This window comes from Mustela nigripes, chromosome 16 (genome assembly GCF_022355385.1).
Source record: "Mustela nigripes isolate SB6536 chromosome 16, MUSNIG.SB6536, whole genome shotgun sequence".
Classification (NCBI taxonomy): domain Eukaryota; kingdom Metazoa; phylum Chordata; class Mammalia; order Carnivora; family Mustelidae; genus Mustela; species Mustela nigripes.
In genome coordinates, this window is record NC_081572.1 from 11,180,405 (window position 1) to 11,204,044 (window position 23,640).

General features: G+C 41.3%; 1 protein-coding gene across 5 annotated transcripts; it reads right to left on the reverse strand.

Annotated features, from left to right (window-relative positions):
* Positions 1 to 1,865: 1,865 nt before the first annotated feature.
* On the reverse strand, positions 1,866 to 23,345 carry PRKAR1A (protein kinase cAMP-dependent type I regulatory subunit alpha). 5 transcript variants are annotated; one of them, XM_059380439.1, is made up of 11 exons: positions 23,325 to 23,345; positions 19,573 to 19,755; positions 14,082 to 14,252; positions 13,140 to 13,231; positions 12,877 to 12,938; positions 9,107 to 9,153; positions 8,037 to 8,195; positions 6,729 to 6,789; positions 5,430 to 5,551; positions 4,188 to 4,269; positions 1,866 to 3,870 (listed from the first exon to the last, which is right to left on the reverse strand). In XM_059380439.1, the coding sequence occupies exons 2-11, from the start codon at positions 19,747 to 19,749 to the stop codon at positions 3,698 to 3,700; spliced, it is 1,146 nt and encodes a 381-aa protein (XP_059236422.1). In that variant the 5' UTR covers positions 19,750 to 19,755; positions 23,325 to 23,345; the 3' UTR covers positions 1,866 to 3,697. The 5 variants fall into 5 exon arrangements, with proteins under 5 accessions (XP_059236422.1, XP_059236424.1, XP_059236423.1 ...); XM_059380441.1 differs by lacking the exon at positions 23,325 to 23,345 and adding an exon at positions 23,004 to 23,121; XM_059380440.1 differs by lacking the exon at positions 23,325 to 23,345 and adding an exon at positions 22,639 to 22,796.
* Positions 23,346 to 23,640: the final 295 nt, after the last annotated feature.

Genomic DNA, 23,640 nt, shown 5'->3' on the forward strand with positions numbered 1-23,640 from the left:
GATTTGGGGGTTACTAATAAGTTTTAGCAGGTAGACAAATTCACAGAATTCGCAAAGACAACACCATGAGTGAGGATGATGAACTGTAACTCCTTTGAGTTCACCAAGAGGATAAAAACAAACACCCTCCATCTAGTGGTGGCTTCGAGAATCACAAAGCTACTTGAGCTAAATTGGCAGAAATTGTCACACAACGAAAAAATTAAACTCATTAGGGGTTTGAGATTTAGGTCGACTCAGGATGAAGTCACAGCTCTGAACTTAATGTTAACAAATTCTAACATTAAATGTACACAATAATATTGATTTCTACGTGTAAGCTCCACAAGGTTAGAAGGGAGCTTTAAGACTCCCTTTCACAATCTCCTAGCTACAGCCTTCACTGGCAGCGGTATGACATGACTTTGGGGGACACATTAAATGGTGTTCTGGCCACTGCCTCTCGATGGTGTCCTCGCCCATTTAGAAATACTCTGCCTGGGCGGAACAAAAATACAAAAATGTTCAGTTATTAATTTGTGGTTATGGAGATAAAGCAGTACTAAGGAAATAAACATCATGCTACTTCAATTTTAAAATGTCAATATTTAAAAATAAATAAATAAATGTCAATATTTAAGTCATTAAAAAACAAAAAACAACTCCACGTGAGCCAGAGTTCTAGGGAGAATAAAATTAGAACCAGGACAGTCAATCTGAAGAAGTTCTCCTCAGTTATATTCTGTGGTGGCTCTGAATGTTCCCCCCTCCAGTGAGCTAAGGGAAGGGGCTACTAAATCCAGACAAAAGTACATCTGTTACAAAGCAGCACAAATTAAAGAATGTTCTAGAATACGACACATCTCCAACTTCACTGGATATGAAGGAATGAATACCAACTAACTAATGAGTACAACTTAATCATCTCAGAAATACAAAGACTATCAGAAGTAAGACTTCATGAATGTAAAATATACGTAAAAAATACCCAAAGGCATGTATTAAATTTAAACCACAAAGTATGCTGATCCAGAAATGACAGCTCCCATGAAGTCTGGCAAAGTTCTGAGACCAGAGAACCAGTCCATCTGGAATAAAAAGGCACTCTTTTGGCTTCTGATTTAATCTTTTCCTTCCATTACTAGTAAAGAGATCTGCTTCAACTCAATCACACTTCAGGTAAGGATCTGAGATTCATTCTTTGGAATGGATTGGAAAACACTGAAAACAAACATTCTTTCAAAACACTAACCCCATAATTCACTCTTGATTTTCATTCTTGCCCACCAGATTCAAAGTTTCTGGGGGTGAAGGGGCAGAAGACAAGAAAGAAAGGAAGAGGGGAAGAAAACTGATTCATTTAAGGATTTAAATTATTTAATCTTTTTTTATTACTTCACCTACCGTTAAGACAATCTATAACAAAAAGAATAGAGTATATTAGCACACACAGTATAATCAGACTAGTAACCAGGAAACGATACAAAATGGTCCTTTGGCCATCTATACTTTCTAGAGCAGTAGGTCTCTTAAATTCACTCACCACGCCCAGAAATAATGACTTCTAAAGCCCTGAATATCAACTAAGACAAACTACACCAATTGTGATTTCTCACATTTTCTTAGATTGCACAAAGAGAAAGCTTTAAATGTGATTAATTATTAAATTTAGACTTAAAATTCCTTAGATTAAAAACTACAAAAGGGAGTAAACAGCAAGCCAAATGATTTAAGAGCAAAACTCATTTAGAAAGCATTAAATGTATCTAAATATACATGAACATGATTATATACACATATGAGAACTGTGCAAATTTATGGCATTCTAAATAATTCATTTAAGTACAGTTTTGGCATTTAAACAAAGATCAAATCAAGCTTTAAGCTAATAAGAACATAACTTTTATTCTTAATTTTTTTAAATAGAAAAAGGTAGCTAAACACAAAGTACAGGTCAGAAAACCCTCATTTAATATAGATTATTTTGAAACATAAAAGAATTTGTAATAAGGCGGCTTTCTATCTCACACTAAAATGTAAATAAAACCTCTTTCCCAGATCTATCCTCCAAACTTATTAACAACCTAAAACTGTTCAAATCTATGAAACTAAATCACGACCAATTTAAATGACCCAGGACAGGGTAGGAGAGAGGATTAATAATCAGAGCCAGTTGCACACAAATGGAAAAAAATGCTTGCAGTCACTCCCAAATATAACCCCTACATTATATATAAATCATAATGAAAATAAAAGTGCCTAACGTTACAGAACAGTGAAATTTTGAAAATTTAAAAAAAAAAAATCAACAATAATAAAAATAAACTGCTGGGTATCATTGGTGCACATGGAATAATGTAACATATAAGGATGATAAGGCTGGAAAATACTGGAAAACAATTAAGACTCAAAACAAGTTTTTTACAAAAGAAGTTTGCCACAGAAAATAAACGCTAAATAGAAAAGCAGACCTTTTCAGCAGGATGGCCTTGTAGACCACTCTGAAACAACACAGACACACCCACCCCCACCCCCCAACCACCACAAATTCTAGCTGACATAAAAAAGGAAAAAGGGAAAACCAAAATAAAACACTTCTTCCCAAATCTCGTGTCCCAATGAAGTTAGTGGGACAGAGTCCCCAACACTGAACTTTGTCCCCCCGGCATTTCTCCTTCACCAACATCACCTCCATTCTTCTGTTGGGACGTCTGTTTCATCTGTCCTGCCCTCTCCCAGCCAACTCCATCTCCGGCAGCCAGCGTCCAGGGAGCACAGGAGAGAATCCTGGAGCCAACTGAAGGACGTCATACACTCAGCCAAAGCTCTAAGTTAACCTAGACTGTAGACCTCAAATTCTCACTCCCGATTCAGCATCTGGTGATCAATATTTGGCACTAGCTGGATAAAGAAAGGTCTAATCGCAATATTTGAGCTGAGGCAGACACAGTTAAATCACAACTCAGTATTTGCAGTCTACGATTTGGTTTCAAACTCCAAAGGCAGGCACAGATAGCCACACCCACACGTTTCAGAATTGGAGGAAACACGAACAGGAGACAGACAAAACCAGGCGGATGAGCTTGACAAAAATTCTGCTTAAGAGGAAAAAAAAAAACAAAAACAAAAAACAAAACTCAATAGACCATTATCCATCCAATAACTAGCAAAAATGGGCACTTTTCCACCCTTAAACTAGTTTAAACACAGGCAGATGTCTTTCTACTATACTAAGATTTTTCCAGATCTGTTTTTCCTAATCCTCAGAGCTTAATGAGAAATCATTTATTCTATAAAGAAACACAGCATATATGGCCACAGTCTAAAATATGCTTATGATAACTGGAAAATCATGTCACTTAAAAAAACAAATCTTGCACTGGGACACCGTTACTCTACGGTACTCCGCGCAGCGCAGGGCTGCGCCCTCACCGGAAAGCAGGGCACGCGCTGCCTAGGTCGAACACTAACACTGCACACAGAGAAGCAGTAACAGCGAGGTCTCCACAGAACTCTTTCTATTTATTTAACTGTGCCTGAGCATTCAATCAATGCTCCAAATTAAAAACGGTGCAATAAAAGCAACTTTGAATAGAAACAGACGAGAAGCTGCGGTACCAGCGGCCACGTGGCGCTGCGAAGAAGAGAAAGCAGTCTGCAGGGGTGAAGCCCGGACCGGGGGTGGGGGAGGAGGAAAGGGAGGCACAGGAGGCCGATCTCAGACAGACAGAGACACGAAACTGTTGTACTGCTGGATGTTTCGTTTGAGGATATCTGAGCACGGGCCGAGAACACGTTCGAATCTGGGTCGGTCCAGCTTCACGCACTTCAGAGGGCCACGAGCCACCACCGTGGCGGCGCGAGGGCGGTTCATCAGGAGCGCGATCTCACCTGGCGAGGGGAGAAGACACGGGGCCGGTAAGCACCGACACGGACCGCCAGCAGTGAGAAAGCCAGGCTTCTCTGTCTTAATGACTCAGTAAACTAGGACAAACCACACATCTGCACTTAAAAAAAAAAACAACCTGGTAGACAGAAGACAATCAGTAACTTGAGTATTAACAGGTTAAAGGCAGGCACTCCAAAACCTCTCTCTGAGAGACTGCGATTAAAAAATAAACTTCAACAAAACTAAGAAAGACTATGAAGACCGCTATCTCACTGAAAGGTGACTTAACTATGTATTTAGTTCAAGGAAATCCACATACCGAAATAATCAGAAGGCCCGAGTCTTCCCACTTCAACAAACTCTTCGTTTTCTGACCGACGCTGCAGCACAGCAGCTGAACCCTACAATACAATCACCAAACAGCAAAACAAATACTTTAAAACCAGGGTGACAATGTCCAATGCAATTCCGGCTACTTTGTTAAAAAAAAACTTAAAAATCCAAAAAAATGATTCAGCAGCGATTTCCATCTTCCCACCCATATAAAAGACGACTGCGAAGCGTCACACCAGGAGCCCCCACTGGGAGGGTCTCCTCATCACACGGAGGAACCCCGGGGGCTCAGACTCAGGTTAGCAAACTGCGGCCAGAGGGCCAGAACCAAGGTCAGTTTTTATAAATAAAATGTTACAAGGAACAGCATACCCATTCATTACACACTGTCTGTCACTTTGGCACTCTAACAAGAGCGGAGTCTTTGCAATACAAACCCGAAGGTTCACAAAAGCGTCGATGACTTCCCAACTGGCCCTCCAGAGAAAGAGGGCAACTCCTGAATTATCCGTCAGCACCTACTGCGCCACTGTCACAGAAAATCTGCTCTTTGGCTCTGCTTGGCAGGCGAGAGCAACTGTTACACACTTCCATGAATTGTGAAGATATAAAACACAGTAACTATTACAACTGAAATACCTGCCTTTAATCCTTGTTTGCCAAACAGTCCAAACATAGGATTTTAACAAGGATGGTACAGATCCGTAAGAGTTAAGCTACATGGCTGAGTTTCATTTGGCTTGCATAAGGACTGAGTAGGTCAGAATTTGGCTATTACTTCATGAATATCCCTTCCAGAATTCTGACTCAAACTCATTTAAAACGTGGTGACTTGGGCGCCTAGGTGGCTCAGTCCATCAGGTGTCTGCCTTTAGCTCAGGTCATGGTCCCAGGGTCCTGGGATGGAGCCCCACATCAGGCTCCCTGCTCAGCAGGGAGTCAGCTTCTGCCTACCCCACTCCCCTCTCTCTCCCTCTCAAAAAAATTTTTAAAAATCTTTTTAAAAATTAATAAATGAAATAAAATGTCGTGACCTGGAAGAAAACCAAACAGCACCACTTCAAAGTGAAAGATAATTTTTAAATAAAACTGTCAGGTATTCTTTTAAAAAAATCAAACTATAAATCAGAATTGGGCCCTTTTTTTCTCTTATAATTTTATAATTTTACAAAATCTCTTACAATTTTTCTTTTCTTTTTTTTTAAGCATCAAACACAGATCCCTTTACCTCTAAAATAATGAAGAACTCATCCCCTGGCTCTCCCTGCACCACAATCTTCTGCCCATCTTCAAACTGAACCGGTTCCAGTGCGTCGGCTACCGTGAGACGTTCCCACTTGTCCAGAGATTCTGAAAGGCAAGAATCAAAAGAATTTCTCTACACTGTCACTGCTAAAAATGTCAAAAAATAAACTACAAGGAGAATCAATCAAACAGCCATGCCCATTCGATATCCAGTGTTACAGATTAAACACAGGACCTCTCTTCAATTACCTCAAATCTCAGCCAGATCTTCCTCTTACTTACAGACGACCCTCAGACCCTTACTTCAGTAGTCCAGTGGCCATTTTAATTTGTACCAACTGCACTCAATGGTAAAGGAGTTTAAAAAATGTAATCAGTAAGTCTTCCTAATGAATACCATCAATGCGAATCTAACCTACAAGACCCAGAAGTGAAAGTATCAACTGTACTATTCCAAAGGTTCACGGAAATAACTTATCTATTTAAATCCCAAGTTGAATTTACTTATGAAGCCAACAAGGAGAACTGACAGTGATATCAGCTCTCAAAGGCCAAACTGAAACTCAAGTCACGAACGAAATGTAATCCTTTTGGAGAAAGGAAAAATAAGGGGGAAAAGTCCATTTGCTCTAACAAAACAATGGCAGAAGGCTATTACCTAAGAATCAGCACACAACCCCTCCCAGGGAAGAACAAGTTGTAACCACACCCTAAGGCCACAAAAGAAAATATATACAATTATCTCAAGTTAACCTGCTTTACTCTAAACTTCACAATTCTAGCACTTTTTCAGAGAAAAGTCAAAAAATGGCACCTAATCTTTCTACAGGGAAAAGGCATTCTTAGCAATACTCACTGTCCTGAACCTATCAATAAACTCACCAATGGAGGGAAAGAGACAGACACCGCAGGGGGAACGATTACTAGTGTCCACTGTCAAAGGAGGACACTTTCAGCCTCTCTGCCTCTCCTAGAGGAATGCAGAGCACACAAATCCAAGAAGCTTTTCTCAGGCCCACCATTTCTAATTAAGAGGTCTGTCATATACTATCAAATTAAAAACGCTGTAAAATTACTTCTAACTTAGTCAAACTTCAACTTTGTATCCCATGTGTTTTTCATTACTATTAGCAAAAAAAAGAAAGAAAGAAAGAAAGAAAAAAAGGGGGGGGGGGGAGGTGACTTGATAACCAGAGCAGTTTTTATGAAATGCAATAGGTTCTTCTTAACTATCACCAACACTTCAATTTACTGATTGTCTGTGCAATCTTCCAAAACTCACCTAAAATAGATACTTTACTAAGAAACTCCTCATACATCTTCCGCTTTCTCAGAGTGCTTCCCTATAAACGAAAAAAACAAAGTCATCTCAAAAATGTGTTAATTATCACATAATGCTGTGAGCTAATAAATACTGAGTATTAAGTAAACTTAAAAAAAAAGTTAACACTTGCTGTTGCTTCTTGATACATGATTATTTTTCTTCTGGTTGCTGATGGTAAATCCTCTGTTCAGCTCAATAAAAAGCTTAGTATCTCATTCTTCAAAGTAACACCAAGCTGGGGAACCTGGATGGCTCAGTCGAGTCCGACTCCTGATTTTGGTTCAGGCCGTAATGTTGGGGTTGTGAGATCGAGCCCCAGGTCAGGCTCTGTGTGCTGGGCAGGGAGCCTGCTTGGGATTCTCTCTCTACCTGTTCCTTCCCCCTCATCACTCCCCTCCTCAAAAAAAAGTATAACATCAGGCACATGGCCAAAGAAGGTGCCTAAAATCACCAATTAGTGAAATGCCAAATAAATAATCAGTTTAAAAAAAAAAAAGTTATATGTGTGACTATAGCTGAACATATTTCTAGCCCAGGGTTCTTCCCCACAACCCCAACCCTCCACAGAAGTGAGGAAATAAAACTGCTACCACTTCTAGACCTCCCACCAAAAACAGTGCCATCACCCAAACCTAACCCTAGGTGTCTTATCTGTGAGGTTAAATACACCTGGGGGAAGGTGAGAGGGAAACACCGTCCTCTGCAACGTCGTCACACGCACGTATACATTTAACTGTCCACACATATTCCCCAAAAACACAAATATTCAGAATACACTCAAGTGCATATTGTCAAACAGCCAGACAGGCACTGCGCAAATTTACAGAAATCACTCAAGAGGACTCATGCCATTAGCTGGCACTTAAATCTACAGCTACTCTATAAATCCACGGAGAAGTTCTCAAAAAGTCTGCCTACATCAGCAGAATATTCCAGTGGTTTTATTATTTGTTTACTCCTTCAGTGAAAGGGGACATCTGCACTACAGATAACTCACTGGCAGTTTAGGGAAGCGGATTACTTCTGACTAGCTTTAAGTCACTTGATGCACTTAGAAGTAACACCTATCAAGCTATCTCTGCGCAAAGATCAAATAAGTAAAGATCGGCAACTGGACAGACCTCCAAGTGGGACCTGGCCATTACACAATTGTTTCCTATGCTTTTCTGGCCAGACATTCGTTCTACAAGATCTGGTGATATTACTCAAACATCAGTTACACAGACTGAAATCCTAAATTGCACGCGAAAATCCACGCTGTCTCACCATGAGGATTCTTCTGTAGCTGTCTCGGTCAATTCCCCACAATTTCACATTCGTCTTTGCTTTGACAGTGGCGGCTCTAGGTGTTCCATAGATCAAAGCAAGTTCCCCAAAGCTCCCTCCCTCCCCAACACTGGTTGCCCATTCATTGTTGACATAGACCTAAAACACAAATGACAAAGAATGAGTTTTTTCCACATACACAGCAAACAAAGGACTATTAAAAATCCACAAAACTTTCTAAGGGCGCAGAATCTTGAACTTTGTTTCAAAGAATAGAATATATGGTTTTGAGAAAGCATAGCAAAGCAGTTGCTGTTTGAGGGTGAATTAAATAAACCCAGAGTGTCTGTGAATTACCTGGTTTAATTACCAGATAAGAAAAAGGTTCCCATAGGGATGACGAGGACAAAAAGGTAAACAGCATTAACCATCACGTACACTCAGAGTGCTGCGTCACGGAACTGTGCTAAGCATCTCACCTGCAGGAAGCACTGAACTGTCTAATAATCCTTGACAGCAATGCTGTTATTATCCGCATTTCACTTGTAAACAAGACTCACAGAATCGAGAAAGCTATACCAAGTCTCAGAGCTAATGACCACGTAGGACTGAGACTCTCTCATCTGTCTTACCACAGAGCACACACAAACACCTCAACCGTGACTCCAGCAAGATTTAAACCAAGAGGCACCTGGGTGGCTGCTGGTTCAATGTCTGACTCTTGAGTTCTGGTTGGGTCATGATCTCAGGGTTGTGAGACAGAGCTCCACATAGGTGCTGGGCACATAATCTGCCTCTCTCTCCCTCTGCCCCTCCTCCTCCCCCGACTCTCAAGCATGCATGCATGCTTTCTCTCTCCAAAAAAAAAAAAAAAAAAACTAATGTCTAGCTAAAGAAATTATCTTCAGTAGTTTAAAGTTTCTCTGTATCATTAAAATATTTAGCAAAAATGTTGATGGAATTTGACATGTAAGAGTTATACAAGCCCTTCAGAAACTCTTAATAGTAATAAATATCAGCACATTAACTTCTACAATCATCAATATATTTTTGCTATTATTAAATCTTACATCCATCTCTCCTTGATCAATCACATAGAAGTTATCACCTTCGTCACCTAAAAGAGAGTAAAAATGTCAGATGTGCAATATAAATTAAAGAAACATATATTAGAACTACCAAGTTAATATAAAATAATAAATAAACTTATTTTATACAGGTGATGAGAGAAACTGTGTTATACACTAACATAACCTTTCAGGGGAAAAAAAGTCCAGCAATATGTTTTTAAAGCCATAAAACTGATCAATGTTTTTAGTCATCTCCTATTGAAGAATATCTCTGGGGGAAAAAAAAGCCACATGTGTACAAATATTTTAATTGCTACGTCATTTGTAACCACAAAACAAGAAACAACTCAGAAAGTAACAAAACATCAGACTGTCACCAACCTGGAGAAGACATGGATTACGGAGACCCATGATGAAAGTATTCGAGAATAAATTTTAAAAGGCATTTTAAAAGGCTGGGGTGGGGAGGGGGACAGGCAGATACCCATAAAGTTAGATCCATGTCCATATACCGGGCAAAAAGGTTAAGAATCAGTAGAAGGCCCAGAACCTTATAAATAGATGGGCTGTATGATTAAGAATGCAAATGCTTTGCTACTTCCTACTTTATTTTACTCTGTACGTGCTTAATAACGAATATAAAGGATATATGGAAGACATATGGTTCTGAAATCCCACACGACATTCAAAATTAAAACATAAGAATATTTTTTAAGCGTTAGTATAAACAAAACTGTATCAGATATTAGAAAAATAGTAGTCCTTAAGGGAAATTGTACCTTTTATTTCAAAGGATTTTAACTTTAAAAAAAATAGGATCACTTAGTTTGATGATATGACTTTCGTCATTTTGCTGATATTGATTGATTTGTGAATCCTGACCCATCCTCACATCCACAGAATAAATCCATCTGATTGTGGTGAACAGTCTTTTTAATGCATTGCTTCATGCTATTACTTTGTTTAGGATTGCTGCAACTACATTCTCAGTGAGATTGGACTATAGTTCTCTTTTTTGGTGGTGTCTTTGTCTGGTTCTGGTATCAGGGTAATGCTGGCCTTATAGCATGTATCTGGAAGCTTTTCTTCCTCTTCTACTTTTTGGAATAGTTTGAGGAGGTATGAACTCTACAGGGAACATACCTCAATATATTCAAGGCCATATATGAAAACCCACAGCTAAGCTAACATCATACTCAATGGTGAAAAACTGACAGCTTCCCTCTAAGGTCAGGAACACGACAAAGATGTCCACTCTCACCACTTTTTCTAACACAGTACTGGAAGTCCTAGCCACAGCAATCAGACAAGAAAAACAAATGAGGCATCTATATGGGTAAAGAAATTTAAACTGTCACTATTTGCAGATGACACAATATTATATACAGAAAATCCTAAAGACGCCAACAAAAAACTATCAGAAGTAATAAATGAATTCAGTAAAGTGGCAGGATACAAAATTAAAAGCCAGAAATAAATAGCCTTTCCACACAGTAACAACAAAGCCGGAAGAGAAATTTTAAAAACACCATTTACAATTGCACCAAAAAAGAACAAAATACCAAGGAATAAACCAAAGAGGTGAAAGAGCTATACTCCAAAAACTATAAAACACTAATGAATGAAATTGAAGATGACAAAAACAAAGATATTTCATCATAGACCGGAAGAGTTACACTGCTAAACTGCCCCTACCACCCAAAGCAATCTACAGACTCAATATAATGCCTATCAAAATACCAACACAGCATTCTTCACAAAACTAGAACAAGTAATACTAAAATCTGTATGGAACCACAGAAAATCCCAAATAACCAAAGCAATCCTGAAGAAAAAAACAACAAAGCTGGAGGTATCACAATACCAGATAGATTCCAAGATACACTACAAAGCTGTAGTGATCCAAATAGTGTAGTACAGCAAAAAAAGGGACACACCCATCAATAGAACAGAAGTGAGAGCCCAGAAATAAACCCACAAGTATATGACCAACTGATCTATGACAAAAGAAGTGAGAATGTATACTGGGGGAAGGACAGGTTCTTCAAAAAATTACGCTGGGAAAACTGGACAGCTCCATGGAAAAGAACGAAAGTGGACCATTTTCTTACACCATACACAAAAATAAACACGAAATGGATTAAAGACCTACATGTGAGATCTGAAACCATAAAAATCCTGTAAGAGAGTGTAATACAGGTAATAATTTCTCTACCATTGGCTGTAACAACATTTTTCTAGATATGTCTCCTAAAGCAAGGGACTATATCGAAATAAAAAGCTTTTGCACAGCAAAGGAAATCACTAACAAAAAAACAATCTACCGAACAAGAGAAGATATGTGCAAATCATATTTCCAATAAAGGGTTAATATCTGAAATACATTAAGAACTTATAAACTCTACACCAAAAAAGATACAATCTGATTAAAAAATGGGGTAGGGGATCTGAACAGACATTCTCCCAAAGACATATACATGAACAATAGGCTCATGAAAAGATGTTCAACATCACTAATCATCAGGGAAATACAAATCAAAACCACAAGGAAGTTTCACCTAATACCAGTTATAACAGCTAAAATCAAAATGACAAGAAATAAGAAGTGCTGGGGAGGATGCAGAGAAAAAGGACCCCTCGTTGCAGATGACACAATATCACTGCACTGTTGGGGGAAATATAAATTGGTACAGCCACTATTTTAAAAGGTATGGACGTTTCTCAAAAAATTAGGGATGCCTGGGTGGCTCAGTCGGTTAAGCTGCTGCCTTTGGCTCAGGTCATGATCCCAGGGTCCTGGGATCGAGTCCCGCATTGGGCTCCTTGCTCAGCAGGGAGCCTGCTTCTCTGCTCTGCCTGCCTGTGTACTCGCTCGCGCAGCGTGCGAGCACGCGCGCTCTGACAAATAAATAAATAAATAAATAAAATCTTAAAAAAAAAAAAACTATAAATAGAAATACCATATAATCCAATAATCCCACTATTGGGTATTAACCAGAAAAAAATGAAAACACTAATTTGAAAAGATATATGGACCCCTATTATTTACTGTAGCTCTGTTTACAATAACCAAGATACGGAAGTAACCGAAGCGGCCATCAATAGATGAATGGACTAGGAAAACTTGGCGTATATACACAATGAAATATTATACAACCATAAAAATGGATGAGATGGTGCCATATTAAACAGCATGGATGGACCCAAAGGGTACTATGCTAAGCAAAATAAGTCAGACTGAGAAAGATAAATACCACATGATTCCACTCCTAAGCGGGATTTTAAAAAAAGAAAAAACCAAAAGCAAACACACACACCTACAAATGAATAAACAATCAAAAAGCAGAATCAGGCCCATAAATAGAGAACAAACTGATGGTTGCCAGAAGAGAAAGGTAGTGGGGGGTTGGGCAAATGGGTGAAGGGGAGTGGGAGGTACAGGCTTCCAGTTAAGGAATGAATAAATCATACAAATAAAAGAGACAGCATAAGGAATACAATCAACAATACTATAATACTGATAAAGGAACAGATGATACTATAAATGCGGTGAACACAGCATCATGTATAAACTTGTCAAACCACTAAGTTGCACACCTGAAACTAAAATAACACTGTGTGTCAACTATACTCACAGAAAAAAAAAAAAAAGGAAAGAAATAAAAATAGGAAAACCCAGTAGTATTAAGACAGAAGAAAATGGTAGACTGAAGGAGGAATACCAACTTCCCACAGCACTACAGGACACAGGGGAGGCACTAAGCCCTTACCTTGCTGAATAACAGTCTCTCCAGCAATAAAGGAAACCGGAAACATGGCATCAAAAATATCACTGCAAGAGAGAGAAGGCCTCAAGTTAGACCCCATCTGCGTCTTCTACAGATTGCAAATATTAACTTTAGACTTAAAGCGTCCAGATTTTCAGCCTGGACTGTCCTCAGGAAAACAATTATTAAGAGTCTTAAAACTTGCAACAATGATGCGACTAGTGTGGGGCCACCACTGTACTGAAATAAAAAGAACCTGCACATACCTTCTCTCATTATCATCAAGATGAGAAAAGAGCACATTCTTCTCAATGGCTTTGGCCAAAGCAGCCATCGTCTTATAATCTTTTGGTATAACCTAGAAAAGAAGGTCCAGTAACAATTCCATAAATCAAAAGCAGAGCATGTTTGAACATGCATTTCAACTGAATGTCAAGATACATTACGGTATTTAAACAACTCCACTTTGTGTTAAGTATTTAACACAACACACTTGTAATATCTTTGATCTATAAAGTACTCGATACTTTATTCAATATTAAAGTACTTTATTAAATATTAAAGTACTCAATAAATATTGACTAATTAATCCCCTTGCCTACAACCAAGCCTGTATTTAAAGGCTGATGTTTGGGTTCCAGTCAACAAATAAACAAACCATCGGCACCTTAACCAAGGTGACTATTCTGCAGCAGCACTAAGCATTTTATGACACTTAGCCATTTCTTAACCGTGATCACGTACTACTAGTTTCGTAAGCCTCTTGCCAGCACAATTCTCTTCCCCATTTGACTTAACACCGTAACTCGAAATGGATGGCTAACTCTAAAGCAGAGTCAAAAGAATGAAACTTAGATGATAAACGGTTAAAAAAAAGTCACAACATGAATTATAGGATGTCAAAAAACCAACCAGGACTCAAGAGAAAAAAAGAGTACTGCCTGCTTCTTCTACTGCAACCTCACATGGAAAGGGAAACCCCCCAAACGCCATTACTCACTGTCTGACCATCACCGTTAGTCACTTGCTCGGACAGCACGTTATTACAGCAAGCCTGTTCGCCAGTACCCAAGAACTGTGAAGCGTGAAGCACAGCCCATCCTGTCCACGCTTTACTCTTCAAAACAGCACTTGCATTCACCCACGGAGGTCAGCTGAGACCACGGGGTCCTGGGCAAGCCTCCCCAGGGCGAGGGCGGCAAGCCTACCTTCCTAACGTAGGATGCGGCATCTTCCTCCGTGTACACTTCCGCGCTGATAGCACCGCGGCGCCTCCGGCCCTTAACCACGGGGTTCGGCGGAGGAGGAGAGATTTCATCCTCCCTCGAATCCGCACGGGAGCTGGCTTTCTGCAGATTCTGAATCTGTTTTGCCTCCTCCTGAAAAAAACAAAAAACAAAAAACAAAACAAAAACATTGCCAGCTTATAAAACAAGATCATTCAGGATGTAAACCTGGTATTCTCCTATCACAGTAAGAACCAATGTCCATCACTTCAAAGCTCTTCCTCTGTTACCGATGTGAAAGCGGGAAATACCAATTCCAAATGCAAAAACAGTGAGTCAAGTTTGAAAAGAGATACTCTGAAAGGACATACTGTTTCCTCAGACAGTAACAGATACTGTACTTTTTAATGAAAAGCCATTAATACAGACTCAACCCACAAATAAAAAATGGGACACTTGTTATGGTAACAGATTGACAACAAGGCTTTATAATGTACATAATAGTAACAAAACTGAAAACAAAATCTTGGGGGTTTTGTATGCTGCTACAGACAGCATGAAGCATGAACCACCCCCCCCCAAACATACACATACCACACACACACACACACACACACACACAAGAAGCATATTACCTAGAAATAACCACTAAGCTACAGCAAAGTGATAGAAGAATGTTGGGGTTACTGGATTATTTCATTAACTCAGGAAGAAGTCTCTAGATCTGCCATGTCAAGTATATGCTAGGAAAATATTGTCAAAACTAACAGGAAAGAGTCCTAAGCCTGTGGAATTTATATTCTTGCTGGAGTCTCAAAGAGAAACAAACAATGAAATGATGTGATGGTAACCAAGAATTTAAATAAGATTAGATCTACCAATACTTCTCCTAGAGAACTGGAAGCCTTCTTATTATCAGAGTTTATGACAAAATTAAAACCAAGAGAAGTTTAGTTGTCTTCGAACTCATTAAACCAATTCATATAAAAACTGAAATAAACTCTAACATTCTTCTTTTTCAGATCTAGGGCTTAGAAATCCCTCTTAACTCTGCAGTAAAGAACGGGTTATTGTGCCTCCTATAAATAAGATTATGTTCTCTACTATACGCTCATTCACTTAACTCATTCTCCAGAATTTCTAAACCATCTTTCAAATTCTAAATGAACTTACTAGCATTCACTGATAATTTCAGAAAACGTTTTGACAAAAAAAAATTTTTTTTTAATTTCTTTTAAATTAAAAGAAGGGTGCCTGGGTTCTCAGTTAAGCATCAGACTCTTGGTTTTGGTTCAGGTCATAATCTCCCGGTCGTGAGGCCGAGCCCCTCATGTGGGCTCCCTGCTCGGCCACAAAATCGGTTCCCCTTTCTCTCCACCCCTCCGCTGGTTTGTGCACAAGCACTCTCTCTAATAGTCTTTTTAAAAAAAAACTTGTAATAATAATAAAAGAAATTAAGATGCTTACTTTTTCTCCTACATGGTATTTAGCCCTGCTTTAGGCATCAAGACAAAGAAAAGAACTTATACATGCAGGAACAAAGCCTAGGATGATAACCATTAAGGTATTAATGATGTTAGTTTCTATTAGTAAAATCATGCCTGATTTTTATTCTTTTCTGGAAGGAAGGTTTGGATTTATTTTTCTCTTTTCTCTGGATTTTCTAATTTTCAAATTAAGAAAAAGAAACCACCATAAGAAAAACATATAATGAAACAGTTAATACATTTGTCTACTTAATTACAAATGCATTGACTTCTTTTTTTAAAAGATATTTATTTTCATTTATAGAGAGTGAGCAGGCGCGGGGCACACAAGCAGAGGGGAAAGGCTGAGGGACAGGGAGAGGGGGGCTCTCCACGGATCAGGAAGCCGGATGCAGGGCTCAATCCCAGGTTCCTGGAATCGTGACCTGAGCAGAAGGCACACACTTAACAAATTAAAGCCACCCAGGCATGCCTGAGTCTACTTTTTGACCAAATAATCCGTTAATTCTACTTCTGGAAATTTATTTCAAGATATGGAAAGATACGTACAAAGTTATTCATCATATCGTTGTTTATAATAGTAAAACAGTAGAAACAAAATGATCTTCAGAGGAGTGATTAAATAAACTATAGTCTACCCATACAATGGAATGCCATGCACCTGTTGGGAAAGTAAGCAGCTCTTTTATAACTGAATTTGTAGGTAAATGCCTTTATATAATCTATGGAAAACTGGCTATATTCAAGGAAGACAATGGAGTGGGAAGGAGACTTTTTTAAAAATATTTTATATATTATTATATAATAATGTATAATTTGTACATATATAAAACATATCTTACATATTATATGCTATGTTAACACACAGTTAAATAGAAAATGCAGTATATTGCATATATTCCATTCTATTTAATTGTCATACCCTTTGTACCTGTAAAATTCTGAACCATGAGCAAATATGTAACCAATATTTTGAAATACATTTTTCAGAAAACTCACTTCATTTTCCAATGTTGGTGATGCCAACACCAGTAAGATTCTCCCATTTCATACTCTAAAACTGTAGCTATAGCTGTAAAAATCCAGTTTCCCCAAATTTAGTTTAAGACCATAAGTAAAACACACTCTATCCCTCAAAACCAGGCATTGGCATTTCATAAAAATATCATGAAAAATTATACAAATAACATCTCATTTGGAACTACACCTAAGTGAATTTTTAAAATAATTTTCAAGTACTGAAAGCATGGTGATTTTTAACTGTTTCATGGATTATCTTTAAACGGCAATCAGATACAACCTCATCTTGACCACTCAGAGCCATTAACTGAGAGCACATTCTAGTACAGATTATGATACATTTTTATATCCTTTTTCTTGCTGTTGTCATTCGGCTGTCAGTCTCTTCCCTCTTTAGTTGTCCCACTTATTAAAACAAAAGCAATAAAAAAAACAAAAAACAAAAAACACTAGACACAAACAAACTAGACACCGGCACTTCTGAAGTTCTCGAGTTCTAAGTTCACACTCCCCTCAACACTCACTTAACATGTTCTCAACAATTACTCGTTCCCTCTCTGCCACTGCCATTCCACTCTACCCTGCAGATGAAATAAACTTCCAAATGGACTTGGGGCTTGGCCATATGACTTGCCTTGGCCATGGAATATAAGCAGACATGCCACACTGTCCCCTTCTACGGTCTGCCCCCTTGAGCTTCAGGTCCTTCCCTGCCTTGACAACAGCGTGCTCTATAGAGCGACTGCTCCTTCCACTCAGCCCCAGAACAAGACCTGTGGAGTCAAGAAGACAGGATGGGCTGAGCCCAGAAGGGCTACACGTGATACAGAAATAAGATCTTTTGTAGTGAGCCACTGGGGGGCGGGGGGGGGGGGTGCCTGTATGCTGCCACAAGGTCTAACTCTACACCGCAAGACCACAACCACATTACTTCATTTCTTAGTTTTAACTGCTACCTCTCAAAATGGTGGTGATCACCTACCTCACACATTTAAAATAATGAGTATGTGTGTATGCAAAGCACTTCAGACAGTACCTGGCCCATAGGAGCCACTCAGTGGACACAGCTATTAAAATTCCTCTGATCTATCAGACAGGCAAAGTGCCAATATATGAGGAAATGAGAATTTAAATTCCAGGAGAAAGCCTAAAGCAAAATGCAGACACTTTCAATGGACCAACTGTGACTCTTTTGGCACAGTTCTCATTGAGTAGCTGAGGGTACATGACCCATGGCTAACACAGGAAAGGAGGGGACAAGAACGTGATTGTATATTTTCAGACATATACACCTAACACCTAATGTACAGAACAATGATCTGCTGAAAAGCTAAAAATCTGGTTGCTTGAAAGCCCAGATAGCAACATTCAAGCCCCGCTAAAGGAATGTGCGCGAGTGAATCAAGATCCTGGAGTTACAGGAAAGAGTATGTTCAGCTCTGACTTTTGTTAAAAAGGTAGGGAAGCCAAATAAAATACGTTAAATGTAAAAATCCCATGCGCAAAAAAACTATTTAATAATGATTTCTTGCCTTCCCTGCTGGTTAGTGCTTAAACAGCATTAGTTAAGCCCAGGCTTTGAAACTAGCACCACACATTCAACACTCCCTATAAAAAGACACACACTTAATGTCTCACCAACTTCATTCCCTCATTTAATGGTTTCTATTGATGTCCGAAAGGAAGAGGGATCACCTTACAGTGACCCATTTCAGGACCAGATCTCCAGGAACACACTTTATTTCAAAACAGGGAACGCCCACTGCAGCCTGGCTCTACAGTATTTCACTAACTATTTGGAAATTGCTTAAAAAGGAGAAAAACAGACTTTCTACCACAATTCTAAGACAGCAAGGCTATATTTATGGGGGCTGAATAGTTGTTTTTTGTTGTTAATTATTTTAATCATTTACTAAACACCAATTTTAACAAACAGCTTTTCAAGAAAACAGTAGCAAATGTCTGATCAGGGAGCTATCAAACATTTTTTAAATCCCAGTATAAACAGATTCTTTCAGTAATAAAGTACGCTACTTAAAAGATTGTCCAAACAGAGCGGATGTATTACAAACATTTCTATTATACAATTAGATAATTAATGATCATATACCTAAGAAATGCATCCCTATTGGTTCACAATTATTATGAACCACATCAAAACTTCATCTTGTTGATTCACAAAAAAACAAATCAAACTACTCAAAACATTTAACATTCCAGACTTTCTCATTCATCATTTCTTAAGGGAAGTGAATTGAAGCATTGCTCTTGATTATCATTTTGCTTAGAAAAGCTTAAGCTATATGCTTAGGTCACAGTGACATACACACAATGAGGATGAACAAAGAATAAAAACTGAATTAATTTTTTTTCAAGAGGAATCACGTCCTGACCCAAATTGTAAATAAAGTAAAATTCTGACAACCATCAATCTTAACGTCTCTGCCTTAGAGTGGACTCATCTGAGATAAATTGGTATCTGTACTAATATGGACATCTCTAATTCAGAATTTCTGATGTATCAGTCAGAAACTGGACTCAAATGCTTCATTACATTGGTTTTAAAAGGTGAGATAAGGTTTACCCAGTTTACTTGTTTTGCTGAAGCATTCACTGCTTTCAAGTACTGTAGAATTTCTTGTCATACAACTGCTACTTCTGGTCAATTGTATCTAATTAGTTATTTTAATCAATTTTATGGATTAAAATAGTTACAAGGAACTACATGCAGAAGCCCTCTGTTACCCAACTAAACTTAGCATATGGGTTTGTTTTCTGATAAATTCTATTGATCACAAAGTTAAAAGTCACTACAAATGCCTTAACTGCATTTCTTTTTGGAAATTCTGTTTCAGATTTCCTATTTGGTCAGAATTCTTTTCTGCCAAATGGTACAGATTAACAACATTCTACAGCATCACGTTTAACAATTGCCAGGGTCATCTTCTCCCAGCATTTATTTTTACCTTCTCCAGCCTCTCAAAGTATTCCCTGAGGAATGCCATGGGTCTCTCAGGTCGGGCAGTGCACAACTGCACAATAGAATCCTTGAGCAGCGCCTGAATGTTGTGCTTCTGGACATAGAGCTCGCATTCCCGGAGGCTGCGCTCCTCCTCGCTGGCGGTGGTGCTGCCAGACGCCATGGTTCTCTACAAGGAAGAAACACACATATGCTTGTGTGAACTATTTATAAAGAGCAAATGCCAATTTGGCCTTTGGCTTAATAAATTCATCAGCCAACTGATTAAGAAGATTTTTTTTTTCCTAACACAGGAAGTGGGGGCTCAGGAATAAAATACTTGGGAAAACAGCATTCTCCCAAAGAAGGGTTTCACTTGGGTTCTGCAGGAAGCAACAGTAAAAGGCAAGAACCTGAGCTCCTGGGAGGAAGTATGAGCCACTATCCCCTGCAGAGGTGAACTGCTGAGGAGTGAGGCCCTTAAGGGAATTTCATTCAGTTCTCCCCCTGCAAAAGAAATCATGATGACGTAGGAAGTGTGTAAATGGTAAACAGGACTGAGAATTACAAGGGCTCACAAGCTGGCTCTAAGTGAAAGCAAGTAAGCACAATGAAGAGCATCTGACATTCCCTGTATGTACCTCCTATCCTGGGGGAGTGTCCTACTGTCACCCAGCAAACCACTGGAGCAAAGGATCTGATTAGCCAACTACAAGCATAATCAAAAATTTTAAAAACAAAAAAGGAACCCCCAATAAAAGCAGCCTTTTATTCCAGACACTTCTATAAAATTCCAGCCCTAAATAACATTGCACTAACACACTGGTAAGAGAAAAAAATCCTTAACGGGAAAAAAAAATAAATAAAACAAAGCAAACAAAAAAACCTTACCAAGTAAAAATCATAAAAGATTTGGAGAGGTAAATGTCAAAACATTTTCTTCAACTGGACAGAAAAATGCTAGAATAGGTTAAATTTTAAACTTACATGAAGAGTCAACAGATAAATTGCATTTAATGAATTTTAGAGGATTCAAACTACCTTGATGTAAAAATAGAAGAGTGAGCAGCAGACTTTACCCTGGAATTAAAAACATAATAATTTAACAGTCATAAATTACCTTCCTTGCAACTCCTTATTATTAAGCAACTGAGATTAGAAAATAAAAGTGAGGTCCTCTCCCCCTAACTGAATTCAATACGCATCAGTCTTTTCGAAATACAATGCACTCAAAATCAGAGATGAAATTGTAAATTTGAAAGAAAAAAGATATAAAATACCAGGGTCAAAAGCCAAAGTGCTACACTGTTACTCATTTTGTTTTGACAACTTTCATGATAAAGGTGATAACAGACTAAATGACCATGAGAAAGTCTGTAGCTCCCTGACAAGCAACTAAACTAAAAGTCACAGAAAAAGAATCATGCTACTTCAAAAATATACAATCAAAAAAAAAAAAAAAAAAAAGCTTCATTTACTTTGGATTTATACCAGACACTTTTCCAGGTCAGACAATCCTATGAACTAATAATCCACTTCAGTAGAATTTTCTGCATTTCAAATACCAAAGCCCACCAACAACAATGATAAATCAGACCTTTTATGCTTCAAAATACTCAGACGTATTTCCCGAATACCAATACATTTATTCAACTGATCAGAGAAACCGTTCAAAGATCAGGTTTTGTGCTGGTAGAAATGAGAGAACCGTGTCTAAGAAGTGAAATTGGCTTTTTGTTTGAAACAAAATTATGTATTAAAAAAGAACACAATGGTTTCTTAAGGCAGCACCTTAACAAAAAAATGCCCCAAGATTAACGCAGTCATCATGTGAACCCCTTAATCCAAATTTAACAGACTGAATACTTTTAATCGAATACACCTAGATAAACTCCGTACTTGTTCATAAAACTAAAGAGCTCAACATTGTAGCTTCTCCCCAACCCCCCCAAAATTACGTAACTACTTTCAAACTTTCACTGCATTGTATCTACTCCCAAGAGGACAACTCCGATCTTTTCTTTCGTCAGTTCAACGGCGATCCGAATCAGCTGCAGAGGGATTTCACGCGAGGAAATACCTAGCACACTTTCGAGAAACGTGCTGATTCAGAGCGCAGCCCCTTCAGACCTGCCAGGACCACCTCCTCTGGGGTCCTCCCGAGGAACTGTTCTCTTTTCCTTCCTCCGGTCGGAAAGCCCAGGCTCCTGAGAACCTCTCAGAGTCGCGGTTTGGTATCTCACCTGCGCTGCGCTGCAGGGGTTAAGAGGTACCACGTACTTCTTTTCGAGAGGAAGGACAGCAGAGTGCCCTTCGCTTCACTCCTGCCACAGTCGTGGCCACAGAGCGAAGAAGGGAGGCCTATCCTTCCTTCATCCTCCTCTAGTCGGACGGCCACAATGGTGGCGAAAAGACGGGGGGACGGAGAAGGGGGAGGGAGGGGCCGATCGGGAAAGGGGAGGCGAACAGGGACAAATTTAGGAGGCCGGCTGCAATCCGGGGGGGGGGGGTGGCGGGGGGGGGGGGGGGGGGAGGGGGGTGGAACCCCACGCAGGAGAGGCCAAGCCCCTGCTGGAGATGACAAGGAGACACTCTCTAGAAAGAAAAACGACAACAGCCGGGTCTCAAGACCAGCCAGCAGGGCTGGGGAACACGATGGCGGATTCCAGTAAAATCGAAGGGATGTCCTTCAGGAAATGGGGGAGGGCGAGCGCAGAGGCCGCTGCGCGCGGGGGCGGAGGCGGCCGGGGCGCGAGGGCCGCAGAGGGCCGGGGGCCCGAGCGCCGCGGAGCGCGGGGAGGGCGCACGGCCCGGGCGGCCGGTGAGCCCGGCACCCGAGCAGCAGCCCCGGCGGCCTGGGGCCCTCGGGGCCGCGGACTCGGGGTCGGGGGCGCGGCCCGGGGCGTGAGGCCCGCGGGGAGGCGCCCGCCGGGGCCGGGGAGGGGCAGGGGGGTGCGGCCGTCCCACTGCAGGTCGCTCCCCGTGACGCCATCTTGGATCGGTCCAGCGCCCCCGAACGGGTGGCGGGGTGGCGAAGCGGGGCGCGTCGGGGCTCCCCACCGACCCCACTCACCTGGGGACGGGCTGCGGCGGACACGGGGCAGCGGGTGCGAGGCTACGGCTAGCTGAGCTGTCCCGGCGCTTCCCTCCCAGCCCAGCTCTACTCAGCGATAGCGGCTCGGCGGCGGCTCCACCGGAAACGACCCTGCCGCAGCCAATCAGCGCTCGGCTGCTGACGTCAATGCGCCTCGCTCTGGCCAGAGCCGTCGCCTTGGCAACCTTAAAGGCGCGGCGGCCCGAGCTCCCCTTCCGCCCCTCCACGCCCTGGAATCGTTCTTCTGCTCTTCTTTCCCTCTAACCCCGTCCCTGTTCTCAGCCCCTTGCTCTCGGCCGCCTGTCATCCATTCCGCTCTCTCCAGCCCGGCGCTGCCCCCTTACCAGTCCCGCCCTGGACGCCGCGGGTCCCCTTGATTCTCCCTCCGCTCTTCGCCCCTTCTCGGCGCGGCTGTGGGAGCCCCCGGCTCTCCCTCCCCGGCCCCGGGCCTCCACGCCTCGCTCCGCTCCGCCCCGCTCGCGCTCCGGCCTTCCCCCCACCCTCGCCGCCTCGGCCTCGGTCTCTCCCTCCCTTTTCAACCCCCACCCCCTCCCTCCCCCCCAGCCGGGCCGCCCCACGTGGGGCGTCTCGGATGACAGGTGGGCGACTCCGCCCGGCGGCCCCCGCCGGGGGAGGACGCGGGGCCGGGGTGGGGAGATTCCTGCCTTTTCCAGGCCCCGGAGGAGGCGGCGGCCCCGGCGGATCTGCGGCAGCTGCGGCGCGGGCCGAGCGCGGGCGGGTGCGCAGGATGCGCACGCCCGGCCAGCGCATCCTGTGCCCGGCCTTCTCCTCGCCCGCCTCCGGGCTCGGGCCCGCCATCCGGTCCAGGAAATCCGAGCCGTGCCAAGTGTCTGCTTGGCCGATCGGGCCGCTCTCCCCTCCGGGGGTGCTGTGGCCAGTGGAGGTCTCAACGTCCCTGTGGGCCCGAGACACTGCAGAGGACTTGTCAGGGCACTTGTAGAACCCGCACTGCCCCCCTCC